This window comes from Syngnathus scovelli, chromosome 17 (genome assembly GCF_024217435.2).
Source record: "Syngnathus scovelli strain Florida chromosome 17, RoL_Ssco_1.2, whole genome shotgun sequence".
NCBI classification, from domain to species: Eukaryota; Metazoa; Chordata; class Actinopteri; order Syngnathiformes; family Syngnathidae; genus Syngnathus; species Syngnathus scovelli.
In genome coordinates this window covers 4803111-4822268 of record NC_090863.1, presented here as the reverse complement: position 1 = coordinate 4822268, position 19158 = coordinate 4803111, and the positions used below count along the sequence as shown (strand labels likewise).

At 46.8% G+C, this 19158-nt stretch overlaps 1 protein-coding gene across 2 annotated transcripts in view; it reads right to left on the bottom strand.

Moving 5' to 3' along the window:
• The window catches only part of LOC125984492 (pre-B-cell leukemia transcription factor 1), a 41889-nt gene extending 30635 nt beyond the window's left edge, over window positions 1–11254 (bottom strand). Inside the window, exons 1-2 of one of the 2 annotated variants that reach the window (XM_049746401.2) lie at window positions 10574–11254; window positions 9321–9394 (exon numbers count right to left, since the gene is read on the bottom strand). In XM_049746401.2, the coding sequence (XP_049602358.1) occupies window positions 9321–9394; window positions 10574–10758 (259 nt within the window). In that variant the 5' untranslated portion in view covers window positions 10759–11254. The remainder of the gene's footprint in view (window positions 1–9320; window positions 9395–10573) is intronic. The other variant, XM_049746402.2, reaches the window with a different exon arrangement.
• Window positions 11255–19158: the final 7904 nt, after the last annotated feature.

Below are 19158 nucleotides of genomic sequence, written 5' to 3'. Positions count from 1 at the left end.
CAGAAAAGTGAAATAAGTATCTATTTGGAAGTCATTCGCTGCCATCGACACGAATAGGAAGATTTGGGTTGCGAGCTTGAGAACTTTGAAGCGGCGTAAACCAAGCAGCTAGAAGTGTTTTCCACACATTTACTGTAAATAATATGATCTCACTAGCATTGCGTTAGCGTCGGTTAGTGACTGACTGCGGCATTTTCTGACTGATGTACAAATTAGGTTTACGTTGCCGCCGTAGGAACGGCAATTTAAAGCCATGTAGCTTACACACGGGCGACTTCTTTTGCCGAGTGCATTTCTGAATATCCTTTTTAACATTCACACCAAATGAGAGGCTGGGGAGAAAATTGCTCTTTTTTGCCACTGACAGGCGTAATGACATACCAACAATTTATAGGGGGGGGAGTGATGCGCTTTGCAGGTTGGATGGAGCGCAATCAGAGGTTTTTTTTTCAACATTGTGATTGCATCGTAGTGGCACGATAATCTACGGCTGAGGAATCATGGTGGTTTCAAAGTGGCCAGCTCGCCGGGGACCCTTCAGACAGGTAAAGTGCTGAACGTTATTGAAATGGCCAGGGGCACTTGCAATGAAAGGCCTTTCAACAACTTGATTTTTTTTTTTTTTTTGCTCCTGCAGAAGCAACAGCAGCACGACTACGACGAGCTGTTGTGTTGTTTGCAGTCACTTAAGACCTCAAATGACAAAGCAAGCCACGTAAAGTGTTTCGGGGGCGGGGGAACAGCATCCGGGGATCTTTTAACGCTCATTTCCATTCATTTACCTGTGACATTTTTCATGACGTACTCCCCGGTAAACTATCTGACTCATAAATCCAATTGAAGCCTATTAGTGGAGAACTTTTAAAGCTATCCTTCATTAATGTTAATGGCTTTCTTTTAGTGGAGGCCAGTGGTGGTTAGGGCTACATGGCTGCCTTCCCGAGCTTGTTTAACGGGCTCCAGACAGAGATGGATGCTCCTGCTAGTCTGATAGGCTCTCTGTGCCATCTATCACCCAAAGGACCCACCCACGGAGTTGGCGTTCCATAACAAAGGGCAAGCAGGAACGCCGGTGATTGACAGCTTTATGTGTGCGGTGGCAACTCAGACAGGCGAGTGCAGACGTGGGGATCCGTTTCTAGCCTTGGCGCTGGCTGGAAATAAGTTGTGAGGAAGAGGAAAAAAATAATGAGTGAGCTGCGGAATCAATCAATATGCCTGCACATGAAAGAAATGAGAAAAAAAAACAAAAAAAACATCCCTACTGCTGCTGAGTCGGTCCAAAACTAATCAGGCAAACGAAGCTACCCGAGAGCAAAATAAAGCCTAAATGAAGAGCTGTGTTGAGGCATAAACAGATATTATCATAAAGATTATTACCCCCGCACCTCCAGACGTACTAATTAGAGCAATAAACAACCATATTCTACAATGTATGGCTCGGGCGTGCCGTAACACCCCCCCCCACGACAAGTAAATACAGATCTAGCACATGCAACCGCAACAACAACAACAAAAAGAGAGTGACTAAAGAGCAGTCAGTAAATCCCAGCTCATCCATCAAAACCACAACATCACGTGCGGGGCAAACGCACATATAAAGTGCCACACAGCTGCCGCAGATGTAATCACTTTATGCTTCCTCGTATATATTCTTGAAATGCAGAAGGCGGGCGGACGGCTGGGGGGAGGGGGGGTGGGGGTGGTCTGCCACGATGCTTCAGCGGAGACGCACTAAATTTGGACAGTAAGTAGTATCACCCCATCGGCGCGGTACACCGCACATTCGCAACGCCCCATTTAACTGCACACGGCGCTTCCCTCTGCCGCCCTCATTTGCATACTTTGCCGGGGCCCTGACGGATGAAGACGGATGGGCCCAAATCAGCCCTGGTGAAACAACTGTTTTATCAAGGTTAAACTATCCAAGAAGCTCTTAACCCCCGTGCCTTCATCACGCCACAGCTCACCCAATATCAATCTATCAATCTATGATCTTATTGGCAGGGACGGGATAGCGAGGGAGCGCAGCGGCGGGGCGGGGCGGCGGGGCTCTTTATGAACTCAAGTAATGGCGGCGTAAAGGAATTTTATGTGTTTTAGGGAACGTGGTGCTGAAGGAGCGTGTCCAATAAAACCAGATACAAGGTGGTGGCGCCATCGCCGATTGAGTAAAACATAATCGGGGACGAGACACCGACCTCCGGGCACGGGGTCGCCGTTTCAGCTTGTGCTTGGAGACAGAGAAAAAGCAACAAGTGCCGCCACATGAGTGACACAGTCAACAATGACGCCAAGCGCAAGATGAGCACCTCCCCCCTTGACATAATAACCACCCCAACTAAGTAATTTACGATGCACTAAAAATGCCCCTTACTCACCGTAGAGAAAAGTGAAGGCGCCGGCGGCCATCTTGCATTGCCACACAGTAAACGTGCCTCTACGTTGATTTCACATTATTTTCTGTCTTCACGGCAAATATGCCGAATACGATTATAAATGTTGCTCAAAGATTTGTCTGCATTAACGTTGAGTACTTGATGTGCAAAGTAAACTACGTCGTGAGTTTGAATCTTTGGAGGGTAAAAACTCTTTGTAGGCGTGAAGTGAGTCGCTAATGAGCACGTGCGTGCATGGGTGGATCTGCGAGTTGCTGATGATGCTCGAGTAAGAAAATGAGCGCCATTAAGATGATTTGAGAAGAAGTTAACTGTCCAGAACTAACAGTGCTCAAGGCAAGCTGAAGGACAGGAGAGACATCGCTCTTTTGGGGTCAGGACACAAGAAAAGCGCAATGACTCCACTGGAAGCGCCAGCACACTTTCCACAACATCTTTTAAGCTTTGAGGAGCTTAGAATGTTTTAATGGGGCGGTCCTATCTCATGATAATGAGCCACCGTGAACCCCATCCGCTCTACAGCAGAACCAATGCTGAGATGTCGTTACCATGACAACCAGGATGGAGCAAGGGGATGCGACAAGGCGGGCAGGAGGCCTCTATTTGCAGATGTGGCGTGCATTCCCCGCTTTGCTACTCATGTGTGCGGATCTGAGTGTGTGGCAGCTCTGCTTACCCTTTGGCTTTGACACCACAGTGTAGGAAATTCCGAACTCCGGAAATTCTGACAGGCAGACACATTTTCAAAACCAGGCAGACAACAAAAGAGTTACTCGCTTGTTTGATTTCACACATCATGGGCTAAACTGCCATTAAAAAGTCAATTGTCTATAACAGCCCCCTTTTAAAGAGTGTTTAAAGTTGTTTTTCAGTTTTAAGGTATTATTAATACGGTGCTTAGCTTATGGTATGACCGGTAAGGCTCTCACGGTTAATGAAGGTTTTGATGGCCCCAGCTTGAACCTGACATGGATTCTTTCTATTGCCATTATTTCCTATGGGAAGAATTGTAAAAGCAAACAAAAACAATCCGTACCGGCATGATCGTCGGCGTCAGCATCCCAGCGTGGATTGAGTTCCACTTTTGAGGTTGCGCTGTGAATTAATTCTGTCCTCCAGCACAAAAGCTAGCATCCACAAACAGCTGCAGGCAGGCAAAGCTCTCCTCAAAGGCTGCAACCATCAACAAAATCAACTTCTTTTTCCTTTCATTTCACAACCGTATGCGCGACATTATCAAGACTGACATTCTCTAAGAAACACTGCTAATAATAAAATTGTATTTTTTTTTAAGGAACACAAAGTGAATTGATCACTTAAAGTGATGAAGCGAAACCAAAAATATGCACCGATTAGCTGTGATTTTTGTTTTTTTTTATTTATTGTGTTTTTTGTGCTCCTCCACCAACTGATTCAGGAGACTTTTCCCTGAGAGGACCTTTCCGGGGCCGAAACCGACCTCTGCCGCCGCTGTGCTAAACGCTCCCCGCCGCGTCACGTCCGCCCAGCGGGAAGTGATCCAAAAATGAAGCTTCCAATCCCGAGAGAGCGTCCGCACGCGCGCACCTTGACACACATACACAGGCGGAAACAGCGGGTGCCATCCTGCACATTCCCAGCATGAGCCGTTTGATTTTGCAAGCCTCAGAAAAGAAAAAAAAAAAAACATGCGGAAAGTGGCTAAATTTAACATCCTTCTCTGCAAACATATTTGCAGCGCCGTTCTGCACATTTCAACTTTGCTTCCCTTTTCTTTTTTTTTCCTCCTTCCCTCTTTTGTGTGAAGGTGCCAAGGTTACCCGGGCTCATCTGGGGCCTCCTTTGTCTCTGGCAGCAACAGAAAGGTTTATTAACATAAATTAGAATAGCTTGCTGAGAGAGTAGCTTGTCGCTACGCGTTACCCACGGCAACCTCTCTACTCTGAATCCACCTGAGTGTGTGTGTGTGTGTGCGTGCATGCATGTGTGTGTGTCTAAGAATGCGTGCGAGGGAGAGCTTGCGCTCCCCTGCATCCAAATGTGCAAGTTCCCTGAAAGGAGGGAGACACATCCACACCCATCTCTCCCTGCGCCTGATTAAAATAAATGGCGCTATCTGCACTGCGTGACTCGCGACACTGTGGCATTACTATCAGTAATTGAAACATCCAATCACGACGGAGCCATCGGCCCCCGCCCCGCCCCACCCAGCCATCTCGCTCCTGTGGCACCTGAGTAAGCGCTGCATGGGGAAGTAATATGAGCTGTGGAGAGGAGGGAGACGTTCAGTATATTTGTCTTCATGTGCGAGTGCCTGACTCCATGTGCAATATATACACACTGTATTTAAATGTGGTAGTATGTGTGTGTGTGGTTGGAGGCAGAGTGGCGCAGCCTCATTGATTGGTGTTGATTCCATCTGGAGCGCCAAACGGCGACTGACAGTGGATGTGAGCCCATGCGGGAGGGAGGCCACCATTAATCTTAGTCCCGTTTAAGCAGCATGTATTCATTTATGTCATTTCTACTAGAGCGCTTGCCATTTTTGGGTTCGACCGCTTATCTAAAGTCACGTCGGGTTGGGGGTGGGGGTTGGTTAAGGGGGTCCTTTGTACAAGCCCAGCATGCTGCCAACACGCCACTTACATCACGATGGCACGGTGCCAGAGGAACCAGATCCCGCACCTCCAATTAAAAGGTTAACAACCGCCAGGGCGAGCGTCTCCATCAAGGCCAATGGAATAAAAATCGCTCGAATACGCAAATGAAGATCCAAAGCTTCCGTTTCAAGACGCCTCAATTTGCTTGCTACCCATTTAAAGTCAATGAAAGCGGAAGTCCAGTCAAATTACCCAATATTATGTTCTATGCACCCCCACAAAACTCTAACATTGTCCAAATATGTCTATTTGTTAGGCTGAAATGGATATTTCTGATATTTCTTCTACAAAATAACATTCGAGCAAACTGACTGCATAGCTCAAACAAAGAGAAGCGGAGCAATATAATTCACAAGTAGAGCGTTCGACCCGTGGGAGCGCACCAACGATAAGCGCTTCGACAATACCGGCGCGTGCACTTCCGACGCCACGCGCAAATTCCAGGAAAGCGCTTAAAATCCAATCAAACCCAAATGGCACCAAGAAGAAAAACAACGGCGGGGGCCATTGCAAGCGTAATAATGTCAAGCAAGTCACAAAAAGCAGCCCTGCAGACAAACATCTGATCAAAATAAATAAAGAAAAAATTCCTCTCCAAAGCCTTTTTATATTCGAAAGGTATTCTTAGCGTAATGGGTCAGAATATGATCTCTGTCAGGCGACTAAGAACAGCCCCATGTGCATCTGATAGCCGAGTGCAGGAAGCAAACTAGAGATGGAGATGTGATGCAGATACCTTCAGCGACAAACAAACACCTTGCCGTACGTCGACAGGCAGAAGATGACCATCCCTCAGCCAGATCTGTTAGTGCGGCTAATTACTACTCCCACCTCACATATACATGGCCGTAATTAGCCTCTTAAAACATGATTAACATGTCTCAATTAAGCCAGTCAACATTTGCATAATATATTAGCCGGCCTAATTGTGAGCGCGTATACGTCAGAAGGGAGAGAGAGAGTGTATGTGTGTGTGTGCGCGCACGTGTGTGTGCTGCATGTTCGCGAGCATAAACAGGAAAGGCTAAACGAGAATCCATGTATGATATAAGTCAGCTGAAAAGCAAACTGACAGTCAGCGCGTCCCCCGCTTGGGACCGTCACATGTTTATTCTTATTCACTTAGATTCATATTTCTGCCGCGCGCTTCCTATAAACTCGCAAATCAAAGCCCAGCAGCATTTTCTCAGGCAAACTTCACTGCCATGTTTGAAGTTATTTATATGAAGTTATTTATGAGAGAACAGGCAGGGTCCTGTTCGGCCTTATTTCCGTGGAAACTAAAACATGGAGGGTTGCGGGGTTGGGGGGGGTTAGTGATGGTGGTAGGGGGAGGGGAGGGAAGGGAAGGGGGGGGGCTAAACTGCTGCTTCTGCACTTCCAGGCCGGGGACAGATATACAGTCTCGCAGCCGGTGCAGGGCTAGCAAGGACATAGCCATTAGTTTCAGGACAGCGCCACATTGGAGACTAATGCCTCCATCTGTCAGCGGAGATGAGAGGAGGCTAACAAAGAGAGGCAACACTAACCTCTGAACTTAGCATGGACAACCGTGTCAATTAAACACTGAAAAACAGCGGCGGCGGGAGCCATCGTCACCACTCGCTCAACGAGTCGCTCCATCACCGCGACACAAAACGGCCGGAAAGGCTCGTTTACGATTAACCCAAAAAAAAATAACAGGTGTCCATCCATTCATTCATCCATCCATCCATACACATGCGTGCAAAAAAGATTTTCCGAGATGTTGATGTCTCCCGGAATTTATCACGATTATGATTGATAAAACATCAATTCCAAGAGGGCATAAGAACAACGCAAAGTGTACAATTTTTCCAAAAGTCTGCACACACGACATTTTGCTGGAGGTGGCCTCACGCCAGGCTAGCAGGGATCAGCTAGTTTCTTGTTATTGCGTCCCGCTCGCAAAACAACAAGCAACGCTAACCACCAGAGAAATTTCACCGCAGCTCATCAGAGATGAATTGTTAGTAACTCAGCACAATCACCCAAAACGTAAAAGTGCTTCGTCCGGCAGGAAGCCTGAAAGTGACCGTCCTGAAGGTGCGTACGCGTCTAATTAGCCGTGCGGGCGCCGTTAGCGGGATGGACTGATTCAGCAGGTCTCCGCCTTTGATAAGTTCAAGTAGCGTAATGCATTAGCTGCCTGATTGCATTAGGAGCTCCCCCCCCTTGACCTGCGGCGGCCTGCATGGGGGTAACGTGAGGCTGCCGACACCAACGTGGGGAGGGAGACAGCGAGAGAGTCAGGAGACCTGAAATGTGACACCCACAAACACAAAGTTAGTATCTGGCTTCTCTTGTTTGAACCTGCATGTGCCACCTTCCTTTGCTCTCATGGTTCCACACAAACAAGTCGCTTCAGCTCAAAGTGGAAAAGAAGCTCTTCAGTGCTCTCAGGAACAGTTAGAACAATGATCTTTTGAAGAAAGGAAAAAAAAAAAAGAAAACGGAGGTTGGTGTAGAGGAAATCCGAGCCTTCAAGTGGTGACACAAGCTTTGCGCAGCTGAGCTTGTCGCGGCTTGCTAAATACTCCCCCCCCCACCACCCCTCGACACGGGCCCGACCTTGGCACCAAAGCACGGCGGGCGGACGGGGAAGGGAGGGGTCGTTGGTTAAGGCCGGCTTGATCCTGCTATAGGCATGCGCGGGCGCCCGCCTTGTTTGTCAGCTGCCGTCCGGCCAGCGGACACCTCGCCGTCCGTTGCAAAGCAAAGTCTCGTATTGCTGCTGTCAACACTCTGACCACACTGAAGAAGAAGAAGGTGCACGCACACACGTATGGATGACTGTAGCCGTGCCGCCAGAGCGTGTAGCAAATGATTCGCCCAAGACGCCCATTTGAAAATGGAAGGAGAAGTGGAGTCTTTTATAAAAAGGAACATGGTGATATCTTAAAAAAAAAAAAAAGAGAGAGCTGACAAATTACAGGCTGCTCGCATCCACCGCACTCAGCACATTTGAATGTAAATGCCATGCTGAAGGTTTGAGTCATTTTCTGTGTCATAGGCAGTGAAAAGGATTTTCACTTTCAGGAGGGGGGGCGAGCAAGATGAAGATGAGGGTCGGCGGCGAGGTGATTGTTATGAAGCTTCTCCAACTTTTCAAGTCAGTCGAGTTCATTTCCAAACTTGGTGCTTGGTTTTCGCAGAAAAAAAGGGGGAACCTCGTTTTTGTCTGCAGCGCCGCTTGCCAAGAATGGTGGGAAGGGAAACGAAGGGAAGGGAAGGGAAGGGGAGGGAAGGGAAGAGGAGGGAGGGGGGGGGAATGGGAGGCACGGGTAGAAGCCAGGAAAAGGTCCAAGTCACTTTGTTCTTCTTTTTGGAAAGCGAACTCCAGTTGAACCCGGTGAGACGCCAGACAGTTTACAAAGAGCCAGGCATCAGTGTCTCACTTTTCCCAGCCTTGCAATTTAGAAAGAGAGCCCCAACCTACTATGGATTCCTCCTCGCACTCTTTAACCTTTATAAATCTGCAGAAAATCCCCCGGTGTCTTTTCGTCCCCCCCCCCCGCCAAAGTCTGACTCATACGAATAAAATGTCCATTTTGAATTAAGTGTTTATTTTCAGCTGTCCGCACGGGCCGCGAAGGCAACAACAGCGGCGGCGCAGCGAGACGGGGCTCCCTCAAAAATCTTTTGACAGCTTGGCAGCGCCCGCTCAGAGACGAGGTCAAACTGCAGACTTTGTTTTATTTTCCAGCCTCGGAAAGCCATTTCTCCAAACGAGCCGCGCTCGGCCACGTCCCTCCCGAGATTAATCACGGGCTTTCATCATGTGAGTCGCCGCGCTTTAATTTGCTGCTAAGTGAGTAATAATTCACACATTCCTTTTCATGACTTTGACCCTTGTTGCAAACATAAACAGAACACCCCCCCCCCCCCCCGCCTTGCCCCGCCCCTCCCTCCTGACGACTAGCCTCTGCATGTAAAACAGCTCACTTAGCAAACACCATCAAACTCGGGCCAAGGGGAGCTGACAGAGGGTGAGAAAGCCCAGCCCAGCCCAGCCCAGAAAAAGCTGCCATGAAAACACTCCTGAGCATTGTGTGTGCTGCATGCACTCACATGCACGCTGTGTGACATTTGTCAGAAACAACATGCGCACAAGCGTGCTTTTTATGCTTCCATGTGGCTCCGGGGCGATGGCACATACTTTGCAAGGGGGGCAAAAATGGGAGTAGAAAAACAACAGAATCGTGTCGTCGGGTAGACGGACAGATAACGTAGCCAATGAAGAAAAGAAAAGAAAAAAACTTACCTGTTTTTTCCTTGATTTCACACAATACGTTGAAGAGAGCAGGTTTCATTCTGTGACAGTTCAACGCATGTTTCCTAAAATGAGTAACAAGGATTTTCTTTAACACACAGAAATCAAATGCAACTACTATAGAAAAAAGTATGTGTAATATATAATATATATATATATATATATATATATATATATATATATATATATATATATATATGTATGTATCACAACGTTATAGTATACGCTTAATTCATTGTTTGTAGTTTATGTGAATACACATTGCAATAACAACAGTGCTCAGTTGGACAAGTATGTTTTGTGTATATATTTGGCAAAATATGGGCATGCAGGAGGCTTTGCAACATGCCCACCATTTTTCTTGAGTTGTTGTTTTGAGAAAAAAAATACAAAAAACAAATATTACTTTTATCTTTCATCACTAGTGTTTTTTTTTTTTTTTTTGCCAAGTTGGCAACAACAACGAAATGTAGCGCTAGTGGATCTCCCATATACATTGAATTAAATATCATAGAATTGTGAGCATGCGGGTGACTGCAACATGTCCAGGGGACTCTTTTTGAGGGAAAATAAAAACTATGAAAATCTCATTTTAACTGTACATATTTTTTAACCATACAGTAAATACCCAGTGCAACAAAACAAGACCTCAAATGCATTTTGATAAATATGCAAGTACTGATAACTAATACTATGACCTAATATGCAAATATTCAGTACAACAAAACAAGAAGTGCCTTTTGCAGGAGTCTCTGCAATATATATATATATATATATATATATATATATATATATATATATATATATATATATATATATATATATATATATATATATATATAATGAAGCATACAGTAAACAAACAATGCAAAACAACACATCAGTTGCAAGTTGCCTATGTAATGACGAGTTTCGTATGACTAGTGTTGCTATTAGTGGACAATATGCAACATGTTAGTTTAGAATTCGCGTAAATAAGCCTCTTTGTAAAAAGTACAACTGAGGTGGTGAAATCATTTGGATAAAGATACATTTAGCTTCAAATACGATTGATTTTTAAAAGTTTGAATAAATTAAAGCTAATTGTTGAAGCACGGTCCGCAATTAGCGTTAGTTGCATGCGTTTATTTGCACCCATCCTTATTGCTTGTTGGCTATTGTGAGGTTTTATTGTTCCTGTAAACGTGCTGTATATTATTTTTGGAAACACACGCGTGTTTGTGTTTGTGTGTGTGCAGTCTCACCTCGCCTGCGCTTCGTCCAGGCTCTGGTCGGTGATGGTCATGATTTGCTGTAAAATGTCTCCGATGTCCTGCTTCCTACCCTCGCCGTCCGTCCCCGCGGTGCCATCCGGCAAATGCTGCGCCAGACCGGGGTGTCCGGCCATCCCTACCCCGTGAGAGTGCATCAAACGAGGCTGCTCGTCCATCCTCGGCCACGGTCCTTGCTGCCTCGCCTCCAACTTTTCAATCTCGATTCTCTTTTCTTGATTTATTTTGGGGAGATGCGAGAAAAAAAAAAAAAAGCTCGTGAGGAAGACGAGGAGGAGGAAGAGGAGGAGGAGGGACAGGACGGGAGAGGGACGGCTGGTGAAGAAATAGGAAGGAAATATCCGCGCAAAAATTCCGCTGGATTCCTCTCGCCGCGCCTCCTCGGTGAAGCTTTTCGAGATTTGGGAGGAGGGTGACTGACGAACTGACTGTCTGTCTGACTGCCTCACGCGCGCGCGCGCACACACGCTCACTCTCTCTCTTTCTCCCCCTCTCTCTCTCTCTCTTTCTCTTTCTCCGGCTGAAATCTGATCTGAATCGCTGCTTTTGGCTTTGGCCACTCCTGCGCCGCTCCACGGAGAGAGAGGGAGGTGAACATGCACGTTAGCAGCTTCTAATGGGATTAAAAGTGTTGCGCCTCCTTAAATGCGCATCTAAAAAAAAAAAAAAAAAAAAAAAGAGCGAAAGAAGAAAAGCAAAGCGCACCGCAGCCCCAAGTGGCCGAAGCTCCCATGTGAAGGATTTTGCACGCTCGTGTTATTGTTTCTCTCACGGGCGTTAAGTGAGTCCTAATAAGGAGCCCCGCCCGCCCGCGTCGAGGTTCCATTGGAGAAGAAGGCGCGCGCAAGTCCCACCTCAACGCTTTCCTGAGACGTCAATCATCCATCCCCGGGAAGGTGGGACACAGTAATAAACATAAAGAGATGTGACCATGCCGTGATGGATAGAGAGTGAATATGGAGCCTAATAAATAACGCCGAGTGGCGCTGACCCAACAGGACAGCATGGAGGTGCTTTGGAAAAAGACACTCTGTCAGCCACACCATATTTTAAGCCCCCCTGAATATTTACATCCGTGTAATCAGTCAAAAGGAAGAATAAATCAAAATGGAGTCAGTGGAGCAGGTTGAGGGAGCCGTTGCCTCACACAAAGGTAACAATGATGAATGTGCTCCCGTCTGATTTAAACATCCACATCCGACGCTTTTGGGCACCTCTGTGGGGGGTTTAATTGCCATGGGTTGCATTCAGGTTCATTTAGGCTGTCGTTAAACGGAAAATTGTGAAATTCTTCTTATATTCTTCCTAGGTTTTCTACTCCTGTGTCGAATGATCGTACTCCATGTGCCAGATGTGTGGAGTGAGTTAAGAGTTATTCTTTCTCCCCAAACTGTTCAGAGTATAGCTGGGGCCAACAATCGGAAATGTTACGATTCCCATAAAAAATTGTTTTTTTAAATTGATGGCCAATTGCAGTCTATGGCATTTCAAGTGTTAAAAATGACTGAACAAGTTGTATAATCATGCCAGGCCTGTAGGTGGCAATGTAACGTGGAGGTTACCTTTTTGTACCCGATCGATGTTCCCTATTGTCACTATACTTGACATTTGTCTTTTACATGCAATTTGGGTGTCCCACTTTTTCTTTTGGAAGTTACGGGCCATTCAAAACAAAGTGAGCATTTTGCCTCCCTTTTACAAAAAAACAAAACAATCACATTCCAATTCTAATGAAAAGGCGCTTTAGTTCCTTAATCATCCCCGAGTAAAGTCATTTTCCCGTTCTAAATCACGTCATGTTGCGGCAGGCACTGTGGCTCTCTTCAGTCGCGCCCGTGCCGTGCTGTATCCAAAGCCCAGCTATCGTTCTTTTACTGGCCGGACAGAAATCGATCAGTCCGTTTTCTCATTACGTGCTGAATAGGGAGGTAGGGCAGTAATTGTCACAAGGGGGCAGGGTGAGCTTGAGGGTAGTGGGGCGATAATGTCCGACACTCGGAAGCTGCAAGACTGCGGCGCGAAGGCCCGAAATGGCCGCGTGCGCTCCAGAAGCCATCGGGTTTTATTCCGTTGCCTATTTAATAGGCTCATAAAGTGATGGAGGCTTATCTTAGTCGTACACGGGAAATGCTGCTTCGATTGCACTCGTCAAACGTGCTGCATCGGAACCCAACGTTCGGGAATTATTTTATTGCCAGGAGGCTTTTGCTTAGAGTCAACTTTGAACAGGGAAAAAAACAACAACCTCGATCGCGCCGCTTCAGCCCTAATGAAAAAGGAATACATTCTGACACTGAATATTTTCCCTCCGTTAAAACCAAAAGTGTTGTCGCGGCATAAATAATCCCACCGAAAAGAATAAAAAGGGTTTTTATTAGACTTGCAAATGAATGTTGATGTAAAAATATTCATGTAGCCAGCAGATGTTTTTCTCCTGAAGATGCAATGTTGTTTTTCGAAGACGGAAAATAGTCTTGCTAGGAGTGCTCCTTTTTCCAAGCCGCGATTCCCAAAAGATGAAGTGAACTATTTGAAATTGTTGAGGGATTTATTATAATCCATGCGGCACTTTGTGTGCAACGCTAGCAAAGAACCAAGTTAACCGAGCACTCTTGCTGCTCTTCTAACACGAAGGGCTCCCCCTACTCTTGTCAACTGTTACTACGCCACTGTGGTAAGTAGAAAACCATACATTTAGACACACTGTGACGTGCTTTTCTGGAATTTTCCAAAGAAATGTGTGAAATCACTAATGTTGAGATTGGACAAGTAATTCCCAAGTAAAAATTAATTTCTATTTTACGTTAAAACGACTGACGATCCTAAAAGCTACTTACGCGACATTTCATGAGTATGGCGCTAAAGCTAGCATTTCTGAACGCATGCTTTAAGATACCAAATGCAGCAGCAAAAGAAGGAGCCGCGGCAACCGGCGCCACAACATTCAATAATAACCTCAGCTTGCTGACTGCACACGCTCTCCTTTGCGGGGCAGGGTCAAACAACTCCTCCCGGAGAGGTGTGCGGGTCACAAAGAGGTAAGTTAGGACTGAGGCGCCAGCGCAGGAGGAGAACGCTGCGACTGCGCCCCACGTCTCTCCAGGAAGTAACCTTGATGAAAAATTCAGTTGTTTGCAGCTCACGGCATCCCTCAGGCATGAAAAGGAGCGAGGCCTACTTGGAGAGGAGAGGAGAGGAGAGGAGAGGGAAGGCTGCGGCTCAGCCCGGAGCTACTCATTGGCCCACTGCAGTTCGACACACACGCACGCACACACACGGAGGCGGGCATTAGAGATGGGTTGGAATTAAACTTTAATCGTGCCTCAAATAGATTAAGCGACAGGCGCACAGTCAGCACTTCCAAGGCCTCGCTCTATCTTGGTTGACCATCCTATTTTGAGCTGAATGGAAGGAACCACGTGCGGTAGTATTTCCAAAAGAGATCTTAACTACGCTAGTTGAATTTGATCTGGTTGGTTATAACCTGGTAAAGGCACTTGGGGACAAAGGGACAAGCTTTCCCTTCAAAAGAGTAAGGAAAAAATCTTTGCGCCAAGTCAGGTGTAAGGTTTCACTTTGAGTTGAACTGCTGTGCCAATATAACTCAATAACATGCTAAATGGAAAAAAAAAAATGTCTGGCTTGTCCACCAATATTAGAAGACCTCCGAAGTAGGTGATCCGGGGTTACCATGGCAACAATAGTCACTCTTCATCTTATTGTAAGCCAGTCACAATGCTGCTATTTTTATACGACTTCCGGATGTACCAAGTCCATGAATGCATTTCTCAAAATGTCCCTCGAGTAGATGTCCTTCTTGACAGCAACGTTAGCATCAATGCTAACACAACAATGCAACTTGGACAACTTTGCTGTACGTTACAACAACAATTGGATTTTTTTTTTTTTTTACTCGCAATCGCCATTGTAGTCTCAGAAAAAAAACGAGGTTATTTCAGGGCGTCCACACACGCGGGTTGTGTTCCGTCAATGTAAACGCAGCCGTATGCGATACGTGAAGCGCACATGGAAATAGACGGTCACCAAATGCAATCGCACAGCCAATGCGGCCAGCGTGATAGAGCTCAGAAGTTAGCTCTCCGATGACACCATGGCCACAACAAACATGCCATTCCACTTAAGACAAGGCCGTATATCACGGGCGCAACGACTTCATGGTAAAATTGCTATTATATCGCACTCCAGCCCACCCAAAAATTGCCGGATCCTTCTATTTCCATCTCGCCGCCCGCCGTAAACGCAGACATGACGGACTACTGACCTTCGTGAGACGGATTTTTGTGAGCAGCTATGCGAGCGGTTCAAAAAGAAGCTAGCTACCTGGCCGGTGGGATCGAGATTTTATGCCGCCTTGTCTTGTTTGTTTGAGTAAGCAGATCCCCGTGTGTGCACAAGCGGGAAGGATCGTCCCGTATCTGGTTGCTCAAGCTTATTTTTAGTGAGGACGAGCCGCATGTGTCTTGGTGCAGCTGAGACTGGGTCAGGGTGAAGGATGACTGATATGAAGGGCTTGACCTGTCACATTGCATTTGACTTACTATCCTTGAAAGCGGATAAAAGGGGAGCCAAATGTCAAGTGATACAAGTGACGCATCCTCCCTCCCTCACACGCACAAAGGTTGAGAAGATGAATGTTTTATGATTAAACTTAAAAAAACCAACAGACATTCTGCGGATGGCATGTAAACGCCGTCATCTTTTTTTTTTTTGCTAGAAATAAAAGTCACCGGTGGCAGCAGCGGCGTGTGCCAGCCAGCCAGCCAGCCGACGAAATTCCATGAGTGTGTGTCTTGTGGCTGCAGGGCCAATGTAAGCCCTCAGCCCTCTTGGCAAGGCGTGGGTTGCGCCTGCTAGGGGGAGATGTGACGGATGCCGGAGCCGTGGAGCCCGCTAGCTGCTCTCTGCATTTTTTTCCCAGACTCATTTGCATTCATAAGGAGCCTACTCCTTGTCACAGGGTGTTTTTTTTTTTTTTTTTTTCCTTTTTCGTCTGCCTCCGAAAATCCCGCGCGGCTCCTTGTGGGAGTGCGCCGGGAAAATCCGACTGTCAAAGACGACAAGACAAATGAATCCCTGTGTCAGACGTGCGTGGCGTCGACAGCGACAGATGGAGGAGAGCTGTCCCTCCTGTCGATCGGCAGCCTTCGCCTTGGAACGAATAAATCTGAATTTCATCCCCCTCGTAATTATAAATGTTCCTTTATTTGACAGCGTTGAGGCGCTGACCAGGTGACAGCTTGATTTAATCTCCCAGGGGCGTGACTGCCGAGCGGCGGGCGGGCGGGCGGCCGTTTGCATCCGGCCTGCTGATGTGCACAACAAACCGCGGGCCGCTCGTATACTTGTGATTAAATGCGAGGCTTTATTTGCAACCTTGCCCGCCCCGTCGCTCATTCGCTCTGCTCAAGTGTCCTTGAGCTGCAAGCGGCGCCTCAACTAAAACGTACAACACGCATATCGACGATAAAGTCGATGATGAGCATTTTATTCCTAAACCGACAACGGTCCGATGATACGTTTTATTTTACCCCCCGCAAAACAATCAGCGCAGACAATTTATGAATCTTCGAACCGTTCAATATTTACAATAGCAACTCTTTGACTGCGACGGAAACGGAACGTTAGCTAGTAAGCAAGAGAGCTAGCGCTTGCACCGTTGCCAGACACAAATAGACGAGCAACTGGTTGTGTCGACCTTTTGTATAATGTGTCTTAAAAGGTCATTCACTAGAATAGAAAATGAAATGGTCAAAGAATTAGCTATCACAACATACAATGTCACGAAACAAGCTAGCAGTTAGCCTAGCATCACTATTTTGCCTAGATTGTGAAGATCTAGATTGTGCACATCTGCACAGTTCCTTCATTTCTGTTTAAACCTTGGCAGCATATTCATGAGTGCGCGTGTTTGCACTTCTGTCACAGCATCTGGTTCTTTCCAAACTTTGGGGGGGTTATTAATAATTTCCAGCCCCTGCTGATATTTTGTGTAAGAGCAGTTTTAATGTATGTCGTAGAACACGCAGGCCTTGCTAACAACTAAACAACACCTAGTATATCATAAATAATTCAAAGACTAAATGAAAAATACCTTTTTGTTTGTTGGTTGGATTTCACAAAACCATCATTTCTATGATACACAAGGCCCCGGGAAGCATGCCCCCCCTCCTCCAAAACAGAGGGAAAGACAATAGAACAAGTAGAACGTGAGTGACACAGATTCCCTAAACCTCAAAGAAGGCAGCGCAAGTGGAGGATGATAAAAAAGGAGAACATCTGGTGAGTGGAGCGCGCTGCCAGGACAAGACAAAGCCATGTGTCTGGCAAACACATACCTTACACACTTATCCAAAAGACACACAAACATTTATTCATGCATGCACATTGAAACGTGCATGCCTCCAAACTTACAAAACAAACACACGCACATTATGCCCAGCAGGATGCGGTTAGAGGGAAAAAAAGGGGGGATGCGATTGGAGGGTCCGCTGTTCAGACATGACTAATCTGCATACTCGGAGGCTTAGAAGTGAATATGCATGAGAGAATAAAACGATATGCCTCCGAGCGGACCACCCGCTCGCTCGCTCGCTCTCTTTGGATTACCGTAGCCACCTCCGAGGCTTTCATCTCAACGGCGGCGTGCAATCAAGCTGATTTAGCACGCTCGGCACCGGCTTTGGCGCCAAAGAGATTGGACGGAAGAGATATTCAAGGTGTAGTTAGCGGCGGCGGCGCCAAACAAACACGCCTCCTGCTTTCAGCCGGAAAGCTTCGCCAAAACAAAACGCCGGCCCTTTATCTTACATATGATGGATATTCAGTATTACAATATGGATCGCCTAGACGACAAAAGTGTTGTATTCAACTGAGTCGAGCCAAACTTGTTTTTGGGGGGGGACCGCTCGAAACACGGAGGCGCAAATAACCTAGAGGCTGTTTTTGGGTTTGCGTTTTCAAGGCTGGCATCAAACATGAGCTATAGAAGCAGAGCAGGAGAAGAATATTTGGAAGGGGTATTAGACACGGAGCTCTGATGGTCTATCAAATATTGAAGAAATGTCTGCTGGAACCATGAATTCCCATTTCAAACAGACTCCCTTCTAAGACTGTCCTCGGCAATGTATGAATATTTCATTTCTGAACATGGAGTGGCCCTGAAAGGCGCTCTTACCAAAGCCTAATGTGAAGGGGGGAAACATTCTCCGAATATCCATGAAAGTTAGCCCAAGCCGCCCGGGCGTGACGCTAATCACATAAGAATTAGTAAATGGGACTGGATGTTGGGCAGCGTACACTAGGTGCGTTGCTTTTCCCCAAATGACAAACTAGGGAAGCTTTGGAGTGCAGAGCTTTTCAATTTATCATCCCATTCGGGGGGTGAGGACCAATAAAATTTCTGCTTTAACAAGCTAAGTGAGCAGGAATGTTCAGCTTGAACCTTTTTTCATGGGTCCGAAGTATTGATAGAAAAAAGATTTGCACGACGCGGCACGGTAAACGCGCCGACATGAGCGAGGTGACGTTCCCGTGAAATGACCTCTCCCGCCCGAGGCTGCTGCTTCTTCTTCTTCTTCTTCCGTTTATTCACTGCTGACTTGCCTCGGCAGCCAAAAGGATGGCGGACAGAGACGTCGTCAGTGTGGAAATAGTTAAAGCCATAAAGACATACAGTAGCTCAGCCCTGACCCTGCGCCCTGCTAGGTATCCCCCTGCGTGGAATTCTAATACCCCAGCAAACTGACAAAGTGTTTTTAATCTTTTCTTTCCCTCTCTCCTGGAGATTGGGGAAACAAAAATCAATAGCTGCTGGCAGGCGATCTAGCAGGCCGGTGAATTACAGGGCGCGCGCCGCATCAACGGGGGCCTTGGAACCGGGGACCTTGGGAGAAGCATCAGAGACACGCGGGGTTGAGGGGGTCACGCCGAGTCGGCGGCGTGAGCGGCGCCGTATTTACTGCCCGAGCCGGTTCGCCCGTGATGAAAAATAACCAGGGAGCGGAAGAAAAATAAGAGAGCGAGGAGGCAGCTTCAATGTTTGGAGAGCTCACAGCAGCTGCCATTTGTGCATGCGCTCATCTTACGATGGTGTGACATCGAGCACCTTTGTGACTTTGCTTTGCTTTTTCCATCCCTGGCTTCTCCCTCCCAAATGGGAAATGATTCATTAGAGCTAGGTGATTTAGAACGTGGCAGTTGTGGCCGATCAATATGCATGGGCCCATCTGCCAATACGTGATTTCTGCTGGTAATTAGCTGATGTGGGCCAGTGGTTGGGAATATTGCCTGGCAACTGACAGCCTGGTTGTTTCTGTCAACAACATGGGGAGGGGGGGTTACCCAGGTGGTAGCCGCTGACTGACTGAGGATCAATGAAATGCAACGCTTCAAGGCCCAAAGCCGCTTCATAGAGACATCCATTATTACATGGCAAGCTGAGGTTTTTTTTTTATTTTTTTTTTTTAAAGATTGCCCTCAAAACAAGTTACCGCTACCCGGGAAGTAATATTCTCAATCATGCGTGTTAGCCGGATGCC